This window comes from Taurulus bubalis (genome assembly GCF_910589615.1).
Source record: "Taurulus bubalis genome assembly, chromosome: 15".
NCBI lineage: Eukaryota > Metazoa > Chordata > Actinopteri > Perciformes > Cottidae > Taurulus > Taurulus bubalis.
The window spans coordinates 22228344-22243453 of NC_136603.1; the positions used below are offsets into that span (position 1 = coordinate 22228344).

Below are 15110 nucleotides of genomic sequence, written 5' to 3' on the forward strand. Positions count from 1 at the left end.
TACGTGGACGCGCACATGCACAAGCGCACACGTTCAAAGAGGCTGTTCTTTGCATATTGATGCTCCCTGCAAGGCGTGAAGGAACATGGATGTGCAAAGCAGACTCCCCATCCTCCCTTCGTGAAACAAACGGCTACCATCTCAGGAAAAATAAAAAGTAGAATTTGATAATGCTCAGTGAGGTTGTTTTCCAGACCCGCAGGCTTTGAAGACGAGCGTGGACGACGTGAAATTAGGCCACGGACCTAAAATGTGCCCTTTTTTTTTTAATGCTGCTCAAACTTGCAGTTTTTAGCACACATGTCAAGGACTTTCCAGACACAGCGTCACTCCCAGTCCTTTTTCCTTTGAAGCCCGATGGGTCAGAGACGCATTCAGTCTCTGTTTTGAATGTCAGCTGTTTTTCCCATGGATCGTGATCGGGCCTCTGGTGGCTACTCTCGATGTTTCTCCTCTGCACGGCCCGAGCACCTGGCACAAATACATCGCGAAGGGCGACGCATTTGTGCCAGGTGCTGGAGGGGGAGGGGGACTCAGACTGAGGCTGAGCGGAGGGCCGCGGTGGCCAGGAGCCTGTCTATCAAAGCCAGACAAAGGGCTGTTTCATGATTAGAGGGAGAGGCTGAAACTCCTCCGAGCTTACATCACCTCCCGAGAGGTTGCATAACACGAGGCTGCCATTCCAGCAAATCCATCACCCCCCCCATGTCCTGCTTCTCTCTCTCTCTCTCTCTCTCTCTCTCTCTCTCTCCCTCTCTCTCTCTCTCTCTCTCTCTTACCCGCTCAGAAATACCTGACATGTTGTTCTCTCCCCCGCGCCTCCCTTGATTGTCAAAAACATTCCTCCCATAGGAATGCCATGCATTTCCGGTGGCAGTGACTTTGCGTTAGCGTTCGTTCTTCATCTGCCTTCCTCTCTGCTCACGGACACTACATGTGCAGCGCGGCCCAGAGGCGCTGAGTCAGGCCGGCTCCTGCTCTGTCGCTGGTTCATGTGCAAAACCCTGCGTCCTCTACTCCACTGTTTTTCAACCTTTTTTGAGCTGCGGCACACCAACAACCAAAAAACATACAAAATGTCACATTGTAGCATAATACAGCATATATGCTAGGTCATTATTGCGCTACCTACTGGCATGGAAGAGGATTTCATTACTAGACCAGCCACTATATTGGACTTGGATGAGGAATGTTTCATGTTTAGAGGCTGAATCATGAGGAAACAAAGCCACCGAATCACATCTTAACAACGATGGCCTTCTCAGATTGCAGAGGGAATCTTATTAGATGAGTTTCTCTCTAATCGCTTTAGACAGCCCTACTGTCTCAACACTGGACACCTAGTGTGGTATTACGTCCGAGTATGAATCCCATTAGGATTCAAAATTCATTAAATCCTTCATCTGACATTTTCTTAATGCTCTCTAAACCTCCAGTGGACCCAACAAGCCGCTGCTTTGTAGTTTTCTTACGACCTGCTGGTGTTTGTGCTTGTGTTTGTTGCAGATGGTACGTGCCTCTGTTCGGCCTCATCTTCTTGATGATCTGCTGCAACGCCAGGATAATCTGCGTGGCCAACGCGAGGGTGAGTGCTCGACACGCTTGAAAGCGCCCGCCGCCCGAGACGGCGGCAGTTTAGCTGAATCCAAGTGCATCGTGACCTTTTCCAAAAGTGACGTTGGTGAAAGCTGACATCCCCGAGAAGTCTCACAAAAAGATAAGCGAGTCGAGAAAAACCTCGTTGGTGATGATGTATCATTTCGGAGTTGGGAGTGAGTCCAGGGGTCGAATGAAATCAGGATGTTTTTGTTTTCAATCATTTATTTTATTACAGTGTTATGCATGAACGCTGCTCCGATAATCAATGATCATTTTAAGGATGAAGCTTGAATAAACAGACTGGACTCGGAGGTAAACTGAAGCACACAAGCAGGTCCTGGTGGAAGTTGTCGGTTTTGTTTCACTAACCTGGGGGTTCATTTAAATCCTAGGGAAATAGGATTGTTCCGTTTTTAACGAACTCACAGATCTCAGCAATTAACCCGGTGAGTACAGTCGAATGCCCTGGACACCAACTAGAACATTAAGATCCAAGTTTCAATTATAATAATAATAATCAAACTTATTCTTTAAAGCTACTATTATTTAAATCACACATTTTTGGGGTGTGGAATCTTCTGTTTCTGTTTCCATGCTACTGAGAGGAGCGACATTTGCAACACATAATGGGATTTATCAATCAAAAATGTCCATTCACTTGATCCAGCTTCCCAACTGTGAGGATCTCTCTTTTTTGTGTGAGTAAATTCATCAAATTGGGTTTCTGGTCTGTCGTTTTGGGCTATTTGAAGACATGGCCTCACAATTTCACAATTTTTTCCACAATTCTGCAAGCTGTGATGAACTTGAAGTCGTCCATGGAGTTATTAATTATTCCGGTCACGTAGCTGTTTGTGTGTAGACGGCGGCGTATGCGTATTTGCTTTGAGAAACGTCCACCAGTCCCTCCTTCCAGCGTCTCAGAAGCGTTTGTGTAGGTAATCGGTCGCTTAATTGGTTTCCCACTTGGTCGATCTCCTCTCCATGTTGGCTCCTAGCTTTGTGTGTGATTTATTTATTTATTTTTCCATTGTGAGGGTGCAGCAGCATTCCACACAGTTCACATAGCTCACATTCCCCCGGTCTGACGCTGTGCTGCCGGCGGGGAGGAAAAAAGGTGGTGGCGGACGACAAAACGTTTGCCACGATTCCGATGTTCTTCATCCGTCTGGTTGAAGCCACATCGGACTCACGGTGAACAGTCAGGGAGAGCGGCGGGTCGGTGAGACAGATTTAAAGATAGCCGGTGCTGCAGACAGACGACTTTCGGAGAGACAGACTGCAGGCGGCTGAAAGGAAGGGAAGGAGACCACTCTTCTCTCCATCATGAATACGATGAAGAGAATGGATTTGAACGTAGCTGGTTTGCAACCGGCATCTCATAACTCATTCAGCTCACAGTATTCTGCCGTCTCTCCCTCAGCCTCCTGTCTCTCTTTGTACCTTTTCTTCTTTTCCCGCTTCCTCTCTTTTCCTTTCCACCTCCATCTGTCTCTCTCTCCCATCTTTTCCTTTCTCTCCCCCCCCCCCCCCGCCCCCCCTCACTCTGCCGTTTTGCTTTCTCTATCATATTTATGAAGAGCTCAAGCCTTATCTCTTTTCAGCTGCAGGCTGTCTCACTTGAAAGCATTTCAAAAGCTTTGAAAGCAGGGTAGGTGGCGACGCATCGGGGGAAAGGGGATAAGCACGAGGAGGCTGAGCGAAGAGAGGTGGGATGTTTAGCTGGACAGAGAAGTTCCTCCGCTTTCCAGAGACAGGCGTCGAGGGTGGGGGGGGACAACGACTCCGGAGCTCATTAGTTTACCAAGACCAAGTTACAACGGGATTATTTAGAGAAACACGGACACACTCCGGGTGACTGTGGGAGCTCACACTAACTAGAGGGATTTGAAAGCTAATGAGTCATTATCGGGCCAGACAGAGAGGTCCGGGAGCACGGTGGCGTGTTGGTTTTACGGAAAGCGATTCGTACATGCCCACTCCTTCCCCTCTTAAGCCTCACGCCTCGACACTTAGCCGGCAACCCAGACCGAGTTGCTCGACTCTCGGCGGCGAGGCGCCAGAGACCCGGCCGAAGACTCGTGATCTTCAGTTCAGTCGAATGACCAAATGGCAAATTTCTTCATTTTCTTTTTTTGCTCTTCCGCCGCACAAACGCAACCACGGTCACACACACAGATTTATAATGACAATCACGTCAGCGTGGAGAAACCATGGCAACATCCAGTTAATAAATGGCAGAACAGAGGAGCTGTTAGTGCACATCGTTCACGCAGCTCTCTGTGCCGCGCGTGTGAACGCTCACACTGGGCCTCCAGAGATTTGTCTGTGATGTCTTGGGTAACGTAAACCTTCTGGTTTCCTACGCCCCTATCCCACCATTACAGATCCCAGTCGTGTGCGCGTGTGTGTGTGTGTGTGTGTGTGTGTGTGTGTGTGTGTGTGTGTGTGTGAGTGTGAGTGTGTGCGCGTTTCCCTGCGCGCGTCTGTTGACATTTTCCCTGCATTCCCCCGAGAGAGGAGACGGAGGAAGAGCGGAAAGTATTCCCACGTTCTCTCTGGAGATCTCAGATCTGCCATGTTTGCTCCACTTTTTCCTTTTTCTTTAATACTTCTTCTTCAATAAAAAAAAGAATGTCTCCCCTTTCTCTACACCCTTTGCCTTTTTCTTCTTCTTCTTCCTCGTGTCACATTGTGTGCGCCGAAGCTGATCACTTCCCTGTTTTTGCGAGATGCCGGGAGCTGTCTTAAGCGCTCCCCTCCGCCTCAAAGCTTTCACTGTGCTGTGAATTAGGCGAGGGATGGCGGAGAAGGTGGAGGGGTTTTGAGTTGCTGTGATAGCCAAAGTGATATTTATTCCAGAGTGTCACCTCCAAGCGTCAGGCCTCTCTAGGAAAAACAACTGATTTAAATGATCAGACCTCTACGTTTCTTCTTTTTTTTTCTCCCCCAAAGTAACTACCCTGACCTTTTCTTTCCATTCTGTGTCTTTTCTGCACAGATGCAGTCATGGTTGGGAACCTTCAACCCAGAGAGAGAGAGACGAAAGGTAATGGCCTGTCCGACCATCACATTTCTCCACACGCACACACGCCCACACACACACACACACACACACACACACACACACACACACACACACACACACGTACACACACATGGTGCGTGAGGATTAGAGTGTGTGCAGGATTAGCTTTTGTGTTCCCGCTGGGTAGGTGTCAAACAGCAGGGAGCAATTTGACCTTGTGACACCTCCGCGTCTCACAGTGAGTGTGTGTGTGTGTGCGTGTGCGCTCGTCCATGTCTATTTAAATGTGGGTGTGCGCACGTATGCGTGTGTGTTAAATTTGGGAGCTGCGGCGCCTCACCGTTCTGCTCCTGACCTTACTGAAAGGGAAAGGGGACGGGGAAAGCTACCTGTGAGAAATATTAATATCTAGAGAAGTCAGATTGCGAAAACAGGACATGGGCAGTAGGGAAATAGAAATAGGGCGGGGCTACAAGGTGATTGACAGGTCGCTGCCGCTACCAGAAACGTTTACAGCATCTCTACTTCACTCCGCCTCCCAAATATGGTCACTTCTGTTCAAAGGTTGTGAAAAAACACAAGATGGCGACGGCGAAATCGATGAACTCAAGGCTTCACAACGGCCGTCCACCAACCAGCGGGTGACGTCCACGTCCTGTACAGAGTCCATGGGTGTTCCACACGAGTGTTGGGTTACTCGAAACAGAACGAGTTTACTAGACACGAGAGGCTTCCAGGCTCTCCGGGAAAGCATTCACGTGTTGCAATCAGTTGTTCACATGAAAGCGGCCCAGTCTCGAGGTCGAGAGGGTATGGACGCTGGATTGCCAGTTTATTAATCCATTAATCCGACGTGAGGCGGGGGGAGATTTCCAACGCTGTCTGACCATCCGAGAAGCAGTTCTGACAGAGTGTACTGGCAGCGTATCGGTCATTTTAGGCGTGGTGAGTACGCAGCCGGTCAAAACAGCTGTTAGTCTTCTGTGGCTCTGGAGGAAACTTTACGAAGTCTGGGGAAAAAAATGAACCCGGTGTGTTGGCTTTTCATCAGCAGTAACTTAACCGGGCCCAGACAGCTGGGCTGCAGCCGGGTTTTCCTCCTCTTCCCTTTGCTCTCGCTCAGGGGAGGAACTACCGTGTGTGTGTGTGTGTGTGTGTGTGCAAGACCTACGTTTGATAAATTGTCCGTATCTCTCCGTATTTTTTTGTACAAACAAAATATGCTGTGAAGAAGCAAGAAGGCGAGGGTAACCGGCAAAACGGCATAAACCAACCTCCACTATGCCGAGAAGGAATAGCAATTAACCGTTGGCTCATCTCATATTCGGGGACTACTTTCATACAAGCTCTGTAAAGTGATTACGTCATTTTCCAGCTTCACGACGGGACCATATTACAGAGAAAATATTCTGGGTAGTTCATCGTTGTGTAAAACCCATACACTGCATATAGGAAGTGCACATAGTCGTCGTGACGTCACCCGTTGGTTTGTGGACTGCCTCGAGTTAGTCGATTTCACCGTCGCCATCTTGGATTACGGACGTCGCCATCTTGGTTTCTTACGCAACCAACAAACAGAAGTTATCATACTTGGAAAACTGAGGAGTGACGTAGAAATGCCGTATACATTACATTTCATTTAGCTGACGCTTTTATCCAAAGCGATTTACAATAAGTATACGGCTCTGGTAGAGGCAGCAACCTGTCAATCACAGTAGCCCCACCCTAAATGAAACTCCTCTTTATGGCCTATTTGACTCTACATGGACCATCATTTAATAAATGAACATCATGCTGTATTGAAGAATACAACTAAAGACTACGACAAGAAACTAGAGATTGAAACCTTCTTTTTACAACCGGAGGAGTCGCCCCCTGCTGGTCAGTAGAGAGAATGCAAGTTTGTAGACACTTCCGCATGAGAAGGTTACGCATAGAGGTCCCTCTCAATGCACTCACACCTACAGTTATGAGAATATACACTGGCCTGAAATTTGAGATCATACAGGAAATTACCGCCCAGCACTAATCTCCACCTCTGCTCTTTTTCATTTAAAACATTCTTCTTTTTGAAATGTGTTTTGTGTGACTCCCATAACTCCATGGAGGTGCAGCACTAAATTGCCGGACAGCCCACTGATAGTAAATCATTGATTTCTTGTAAAGCGCCGGTATCGGGAAGGGTGTCATTTTATCTGGCCTGCTTTCTGCAGACGCTGCATCTTATTCAAGTTTCCTCCGGCAAGACGCCTGCTGCCCACACGCCGTGCATAACTGTGGAGGCGCCGGATCATTCCAAGCGTAACTCCTGAAAACCCACCGAGCATCCGGCACAAAGGTGATCAGTGTCACAGTGCGATTCGGGGAAAAGTCTAAAGCAGCGGTACCTGCTCTGTTGTTACAGCTCCACCCAGCAGGGTGAGGTGTGTGTGGGGTGGGGGGGCAGGTTAGGGTTAAGGTTATGCAGATGCTGCCCCTAAGTGGCAGATGTAATTACTGCACACTGAACTGGCGTAACCCTCACCAGGGACACACACACACACACACACACACTGTTCATATGGGCTAATTGCTACGTGTAGCACAGAGTGTAAATAAGTCAGCAGTGTTTTTTATCACACTCTCCGTTACCTCGTTTTTCTCTTTCCCTATCGCTCTCCTCGTTTTCATCTGCTTTTTTCCCTGCCTTTTTACTTTTCTCTCTCTCTCACCCTCCCTCTCTTTTCCCCATTCTCTTTCGTTTTCGGTCCTTCCCTCCCTCCCTTCCCCCGTGTCTCTCTCTCTCTCTCTCTCTCTCTCTCTCTCTCTCTCTTGTATTCATACCCAGCATGAATAAAGCAGCAAGCCAGGTTCATGGACATGAATATTTATGAGAGTTTATGCACGCGCTGCGATGCTTTAAAACAACAACAACAGCCTCCCCGATTGTGCTTGCCAAGCCAGCGAGCTCTCTGCCTCGTGTGTGTGTGTGTGTGTGTGTGTGTGTGTGTGTGTGTGTGTGTGTGTGTGTGTGTGTGTGTGTGTGTGGCAGCAGGTGTAAACTAGAGAAAGCGATTCCTGCTGGGTGTCTGAAGACCGCCGGCTCTGGTTATTTCCATTCACTTCGCCACATCTCCCTCCTTCTGCGCCTCACATGTTCTCTGTTACCGTCTCTCTCTCTCACACACACACACACACACACACACTTCTTTTGTTTTGCATTCACGCATGTAGTTTCCTGCGTCGCCATTCTTGATCTTTTTCTCTCTCTTTCTCTCTCTCTCTCTCTCTCTCTGACTCAGCCTGGCACCATCCCCCTCTCTCGCTGTGTATGAGTGTGTGTGTGTGTGTGTGTGTGTGTGTGTCTCGGGCTGGAGCGATGACGTACATAACTAGTGTTGGCAGTTATCAGGGTCGTCAGTCACATGGTTTCGACACATCTCTGTGTGTCCCGAGCAATTTGTTTGTGGTCACGCATGGACACACACACGCACACACACACGCACACACACACGCACACACACACGCACACACCGCACACACACCGCACACACACCGCACACACACACGCACACACACCGCACACAATGTCTTGCAGCAGCGCAGGTTGGCGGAGGAGGCCGGGGATGTTTAGAAGAGGGTGTTTAAAGCAGGCCTTACACACACACGCACACACACACACACCTTTAAACACATTTGCACACACAGCAGCTCAGTCCCGTCGGGTAGCAACAAAGCTGGCTGAGCAAACAGCGAGCTGCTTGTTCGTTATCTTCCCAGGGTGTTTGTTTACTGATCCACACAAGCGTCGAGTCACAATGCGACGCGCCTCCTCGTGTGTCCGTGAACACGAGCGCGTGAGGCCTACCTCTGCATGTGCCCGTCCTTATTTGTGTGCCAAATCTTTGTTTTCCCCCCCCCTCATGTCATCAACACCCTGAAAAACATCCTGACTACGAGCAAGCTGCAAGGACAGTCGGGTTTGTCTCTCAAGGGCTCTCAAGCGCCACACGTGTCTTCGACAGAACTCTACACCTCCGTTCGGGATCGGCTCCCCAGCTGCCAGATAGTGTGACGCCTCGAGCGCCTCGGCTTTACTCGCCGGTGTCTGAACAGGAAGCGCTTTGGGCCTCATCCGACCCTGGAAATCTTTGCTTCTGGATTTTTAAAAAAAAAGAAAGAAAAAAAAACACAAATTAGGCAGTCGACGAATTTAAAGAAGGAATTAAAGAACATAATTACAACATGCCGTTTTTTTTAGTTTTTTGTTACAACAATCTCAGTAAAAGTGCCGTTTTATAGCTTTATAGCTCGTCTGGAGCTTTCGGTTTCAACCGCGGGTCTTCTTGAGTTTGCTTAGCTGTTGTGAAATTGTAGATGTAATTTCCATTTTAACTCTTCGGAAAGGACTTCTCGTCCACGTTGGTTTAGAATGTGAGATTGAAAGTTGAAAACAATTATATTTATTTATATCTATCCATCCATCTATATATATATTATATATATACATAATTTACTAATACACACGCTGGATCATCATGTGTAAGAAATACCCTGTGGTGGATATGTTTTAATCCTGCAGCAGATAATTGAATGTCTTATGGAAACATTTAATTATGACATTTTATGAAATCATAAATAAGTTCTAGTCCTTGATTTTTTATTTTTTTTTACAAAATGAATAATACCTTTTTTTAATTTATTTTTAAGGTCCTTGAATTCAATGTTTGAGTGCGCTGGGGAAACCTGAAGCTGTTATTTCCCCTCCCCTCCTCTGAGTGCGGTCGCTGAAGGGGACGAGGTCGCTCCCGATAACGCGCCTGTAATCTAGCGTGCGTCATTAATGTCGGGTCCGCTGCGCCCGCCGCACACAATTACGCTTTCAATCCCCTCCGCTTCCCGAGCAGCTCCGAGGTTCTCTGACACGGGAGGACTGTGATTAAAAACACCAGGCTCTTTAGCCGCGCTCTTCCTCCCCCTCCTCCTCCTCCCTCCTCTCCTCCTGTTCCACATCCTGTCTCTTGCGCATTGAAATTCCTCAAATGCCTGGCTCTACACCTCACCTACATTTAGTCTGAGATTACTGGCTCCATGCATATTCTTTTTTAAACCCAATTTCTGGACCCCCCACCCACACACACACACACACACACACACACACACACACCAAAAATGAAATAACCCCCACAACGTCTCATGCGTGCCGTAAATCTTCTTTTCCACTTAGCCTCCTGGATCTTTAGGCTCCTGCTTGCCCTTTTCCTCCCTCCCAGTGACATTCATCCCAGTACACACACACACACACACACACACACACACACACACACACACACACTTGAGATGACAATAGGCAGAGCTTGACATGGCCGGTGATGTCAGAGCTTCCCATCATGATAGACGTCGCAGGGCTCGGCTTAGTGTTTGCTTTACAGAATGCGATGTGGGAATCGCGCCCGGCCTCCGCTCAGCCGGTCTGCAGCCGGCGTGAGCGCTGCACGGTGGAAACTTGGCTCTTGCGTTCAATATGTATTCGACTCGCACGCCATGCGCAAACACACACGCGCACACACACAAACACACGCACGCACATAAGATGAAATACCACCAGGGGGGGTGGCGGCGGCTTTCGGGATTTTCATTTGAATTGTATAAAATGCCGGCGTTAGAGCTTGCACGCCTCGGGGTCTTTTCTGGTGAGTAATTAATTTTCCAGCATGTGGGGGTAGAGACCAGAGCTCGCGGGCCCATGCCTCCTGGCTCCGAGTGTGTGTGTGTGTGTGTGTGTGTGTGTGTGTGTGTGTGAGTGTGTGAGAGAGAGAGAGAGAGAGAGAGAGACACACACAAGCACAGCGCAGAAAATCGATCCAGGGGCCGCGCTTCTCAGCCTTCTTCCGGGCGCAAGAGTCCTCTGCGGGGAATTAGATAACGGCTTGTAAAAGCTCTCCCCCTCCGTCCTCGATTTTTAGCCGCTGCCGCATCTCTCCGTCTTCCCGCCCGGCCTGTCTCGCTCGCCCAACGAGTATATTGAATTCATCCCCGTTCGCATTACGGCTACAAGTATTGGCTTCCAGTTTAATTGGACACCCCCCCCCCCCCCCCCCCCCCCCTCCTCCTCCCTCATCATCCTCCTGCACCCACCACAGATCCCCCCCCCATTTCTTCTCATAAATGTGTGTGGATATTGCGCATTATCAGCAGGTTAATATTTTATTAGGGTTTAATTGGCCTTTGTTGTTTGCCTCAGTGCGCTGATCTTCCAGTTAAGACACGGACTGTGTGTGTGTGTGTGTGTGTGTGTGTGTGCGTGTGCGTGCATGTGTGCGTGTGTGTGTGAGACACAACACTGTTAATGTGAGCATTCAGTTTCTCTACATGGGTCAGTAGTCTCTTTTTTTTTCTCTGCCCTCCAGCTCTCTTTGGCGGAGGAGATCAAGCCATTGAAGTGGTATCCTTCTGTTTACCTGCTGGTGTCCATCTTTCCCCTCATCAACAGGTAACGCTCGCATGCACACACACACACACACCTGTATACGGCACATGAACTCTGCGCTCCCTTGTTTCACTTGCGTGTCGGCTTCACACTGCTATCTTATCTCCTCTCAACCCCGTCACCCTCCCTCCCCTGCTCCCTCTTATCTGAACTCTCGGAGCTTCGCTTTCTCTGTACAGCGGCACGAACACAGGAGTGTGTGTGTGTGTGTGTGTGTGTGTGTGTGTGTGTGTGTGTGTGTGTGTGTGTGTGTGTTGGAGGCACAGAGCATTTTATTGGCTCCTTTTAAAACCAGGGCTTCGTCGGCTGAGGCTCGGTGGGAGGAGGCGGGTGGTCCAGTAAATGATAACCCCGGTGCTGTTATTACTCTCCCCCCCTCGCTCTCCGTCTTTCTTTCATTTGCTACCGCTCCCTCCCTCCCTCCCTCCCTCCCTCCCCCTTTCCTGCACGTGGAACCCGGTGTGATTGACAGGTCAGGGTTACTAAGTGATTAGCCGCAGCGGCTCTGCTTGTCGCCACGGCGATGTAGGCGGAGACACAGGTCAATTACAGGGTCAACGTCTCTCAAAGGCTCCGCTTAAACACCGCCCACTCCCCCTCCCTCTCCCCCGCCTCGCCCTCTCACCCGATCCTCCCCCCCTTCACCTCTCCCATCCATCTCGGGTCCCCTCCCTGTGCGCCCCAACTGTCGGCTGATGAAGATGACAAACTGCATCCTGTGCAAACCCCAAAACCTCCCTTCCTCCCTCCCTCCCTCCTCCTCCCCTCCTTTAATGTCACTTTCCCTTCCGCTCTTTCCCCTTTTTTTTAACGCTCAAAGCGTCTTCGTTAAAGCCCCCCCTTTTTATTTCCACACGTCCTCGCTCCGTCTTTCTCCTCCTGTGTTTTTGTATCGCCTCCCCCTCCACTTTTCCTCTCCTCTGCCACACAAAGCCCCCTCTCTCTCTCTCTCTCTCTCTCTCTCTCTCTCTCTCCCTCCCCTTCTCTTGAGCAAACACGCTCTCGCTCGCTCACTCAGCTCCGCTCCGCTCTGCCTTTCTCCAGAGAGCGAACGAGGAGAAAACGGGAATGAATTGCTCTCGCGTCGTCGTCCTCCACCTCCTCCCCCCCACCGCTCAGCAGCGCTGGCTGTGTATATCTCCGGCTCCTATTAATTTGTTAGCCCCCCCCCCCCACCTCTTCCCCTACTCACTCACCTCCCTCCTTCTGGCTCATATCCTCCTCCGCCTCCTCCCCTCTTTCTCCATCTCCCCCTCCTCCTCCCCTCCGCTGAGTGCTGGAGTGTGTAAAGTGTTTGTCACGGTGCCGTGCTGATGTCGCTGTGCTCTGCCGTGCGGAAGCGGCGCGCGGCAGACAGCCTCGGTGTGTGTGCGCGTGTGTGTGTCCTCCTCTACGTGTGTGTGTGTGTGTGTCCTCCTCTACGTGTGTGTGTGTCTGTGCGTGTATGTGTTCCTCTACGTGTGTGTGTGTGTCTGCGCGTGTATGTGTTTGTGTTCCTCTACGTGTGTGCGTGCGTGTGCGTGTGTGTGTGTGTGTGTGTGTGTGTGTGTGTGTGGGTGGTTGGTTTCGTGTCGAGGCGAATGTGCTGTCGCTGCTTGTTGCCGCGTGTGCACGCACTTGTTTGTCCGCTTCAACTTGAGGTGTGTGCATTCGCGTGTCTGTTTGTGAACATTCCAGTGTGTGTGTGTGTGTGTCTGTGTGTGTGTGTGTGTGCGCGTTGTATTTTTGCGTGTGCATGCCTAGCATGTGCGTGTGTGTGTGTGTGTGTGTGTGTGTGTGTGTGTGTGTGTGTCTGAGTGGGGGATTATTTCTATCTGAGCTCCAAAGCCTCCTAAACAGGGCTTAGAGAGACGGCCCAGGGCAGCAGCTAAAGCCGGCGGTTAGAGCCCGCTCTCCCCCCGCACCCACCCCCTGCTCGCTCACTCTACATCCCTCCCCGCTAGTCTCTCTCTCTCTCTCTCTCTCTCTCTCTCTCTCTCTCTCTGCCATTTCTCCCATGCCCTGATCCATTGCGTTAATACGCAGACGCTCCCACACGCAAACACACTCTTGTTTTTTTGGCCCTCATCTGCCACCGCACACACACAGAAACACGTGCGCGCGCACAGTGACAGTCACACGCCACACGCAATTTTAATCTGTTCCAAATGCACACTGGTAAATGTGTTAATTCGACACCAGCTGTTGCGAATTGAAATGGGAAAGCGCTCCTTACTTTTTCTTCGCTTGCGCTCGCAAACACACACACACACACACACACACAAGCGCGGACGAGTCATTATACATAACTTTACCGTGCGTGCATCTCTCTCTCTCTCTCTGTGTCTCTCTCTCTCTTTCTCGCTCATTCACTTGCCCTCATTTGGCCACACAAAAGTAGCACCAGACACTCACACCTTCACACTTCTCCCTCCTCCTTCTCCTCTTTGTCCTTCTTTTCGCTGCCACTTCAGTCCTCCTCTCTCTCTCTCTCTCTCTTTCCATCCCTCTCTCTCTCCCTCTCTCTTTCCATCCCTCTCTCTCTCCCTCTCAGCTCGTTCTGTGTGTGTACGTGTGTGGAAGCGCTGCCCGGGCACGACTACAGTTTTCACAGTCTGCTTCTCACATCGCCTCCCCTGTGTGCTTTATGGTGTGGGTGTGTGTTTGTTTACAAGGCTTGTCGAGAATTCCTACTGTGCGCGCCCGTACGCCTGTTTGCATAAATAAGCCCTCTCCCCGGAACCGAGCCGCCGATCGCTGGGGGCACGTCGCGGGCTTGACGTTGCGAGTGCTCCTCCTGGACGGCCCTGCTTGTCTTTTACGAGCGAGGACACCCCACCCATCATTTGACACCAGGCGGGGAGAAGCCAGCATCCTCATTTAGTGTCTGCTTTCTTTCTTTCTTTCTTGCTCCCCCTCTCCTGAAGCACTAAAGCCCGGCACACGGGCGGGAGAGCTAGTTGTCTTTGAGCAATCAGGGTTACGTGCCAGAGGGAGTGCTTCATTCAGCGGGGCCGGATTGGCCCCTGTGGCGGGGCTGGAACCGGCCGGTGCGTCTGTAACCTTGGGTTCACCCTGTCGCTCCGGGGAGGCGGCTCACATCCTCCCAGTTATTCCTGTCCCCCCCTCCCTCCCCCTTGATGCCGCGTGTGGGTTTTGTGGTGTGTATAGGCCTATACGTGCTTGCAGGGGATTTTTGTAAGGGCTCCCTACAGCGCCTAAGCCCCGCTACACCCCCCCCCCTCTACCCGCTCTCGCTGCCGCCTTTCTCTGGAGGAGATCTGATTTCCCCGCTCCAGGCGAGCAGCGAGAACAAGACAGTGTGTGCGCGCGTCTGTGTGTGCTTCAGTGTGCTTTTGTGTGTGTGTGTGTGTGTGTGTGTGTGTGTGTGTGTGTGTGTGCGCGCGCGCCCGCACGCGCAACCCGGGCCAGGCAGACCTTCCCCATCTCCGCTCGGCGCTTTGAAAAACGAGGGAGGAAATCTCAGAGCAGCAGTTATTATTCATCCCTCAAAGCAAACGGGGAGGAGGCGGGGGAGGGGGAGGCGGAGGAGGGGAGGGATGCTCGGATGGAGGGAGGAAGAAAGAGAGAGCCAAACGGGAGGGCTGAAGGGGGGGGGGGGATACATTAACTCTTATCTCACTGTATTCGGCATTCTGCATCCCAGGATGCTCTCTCTCTCTCTCTCTCTCTCTCTCTCTCTCTCTCCCCGGCTTTCTCTTGCCTTTCTACACTCCCTTCCTTCCGTTCCTCGGCTCTCGGAATATCTCGCATTCAGCGTGCATAGATGTGTGTTAGTGCCTCTGTGTGTGTGTGTGTGTGTGTGTGTGTGTGTGTGTGTGTGTGTGTGTGTGTGTGTGGTTCGTACTGTATATCCTAATGTCTTTCATAGCGTATTTTGTAGGGCTGTGCAAAAATATCGATATAGCTCACTATCGCAATATATTTGTCCGTGACTACTGTCGCTACATTTACAAAACGAAAAATTGTGTTTTAAACAGATTTTAAATGTCAAAATGATTTTTGCCTCGAATC

The 15110-nt window shown here is 50.4% G+C and overlaps 1 protein-coding gene across 1 annotated transcript in view; it reads left to right on the top strand.

The window, feature by feature from the left end:
• The window catches only part of LOC306747920 (cyclic AMP receptor-like protein A), a gene marked incomplete at its 3' end in the record, with an annotated part of 45656 nt that overhangs the window by 12500 nt on the left and 18046 nt on the right, over positions 1-15110 (top strand). Inside the window, exons 8-10 of the mRNA XM_079231024.1 lie at positions 1507-1585; positions 4601-4648; positions 11017-11099. Of these exons, the coding sequence (XP_079087150.1) occupies positions 1507-1585; positions 4601-4648; positions 11017-11099 (210 nt within the window). The remainder of the gene's footprint in view (positions 1-1506; positions 1586-4600; positions 4649-11016; positions 11100-15110) is intronic.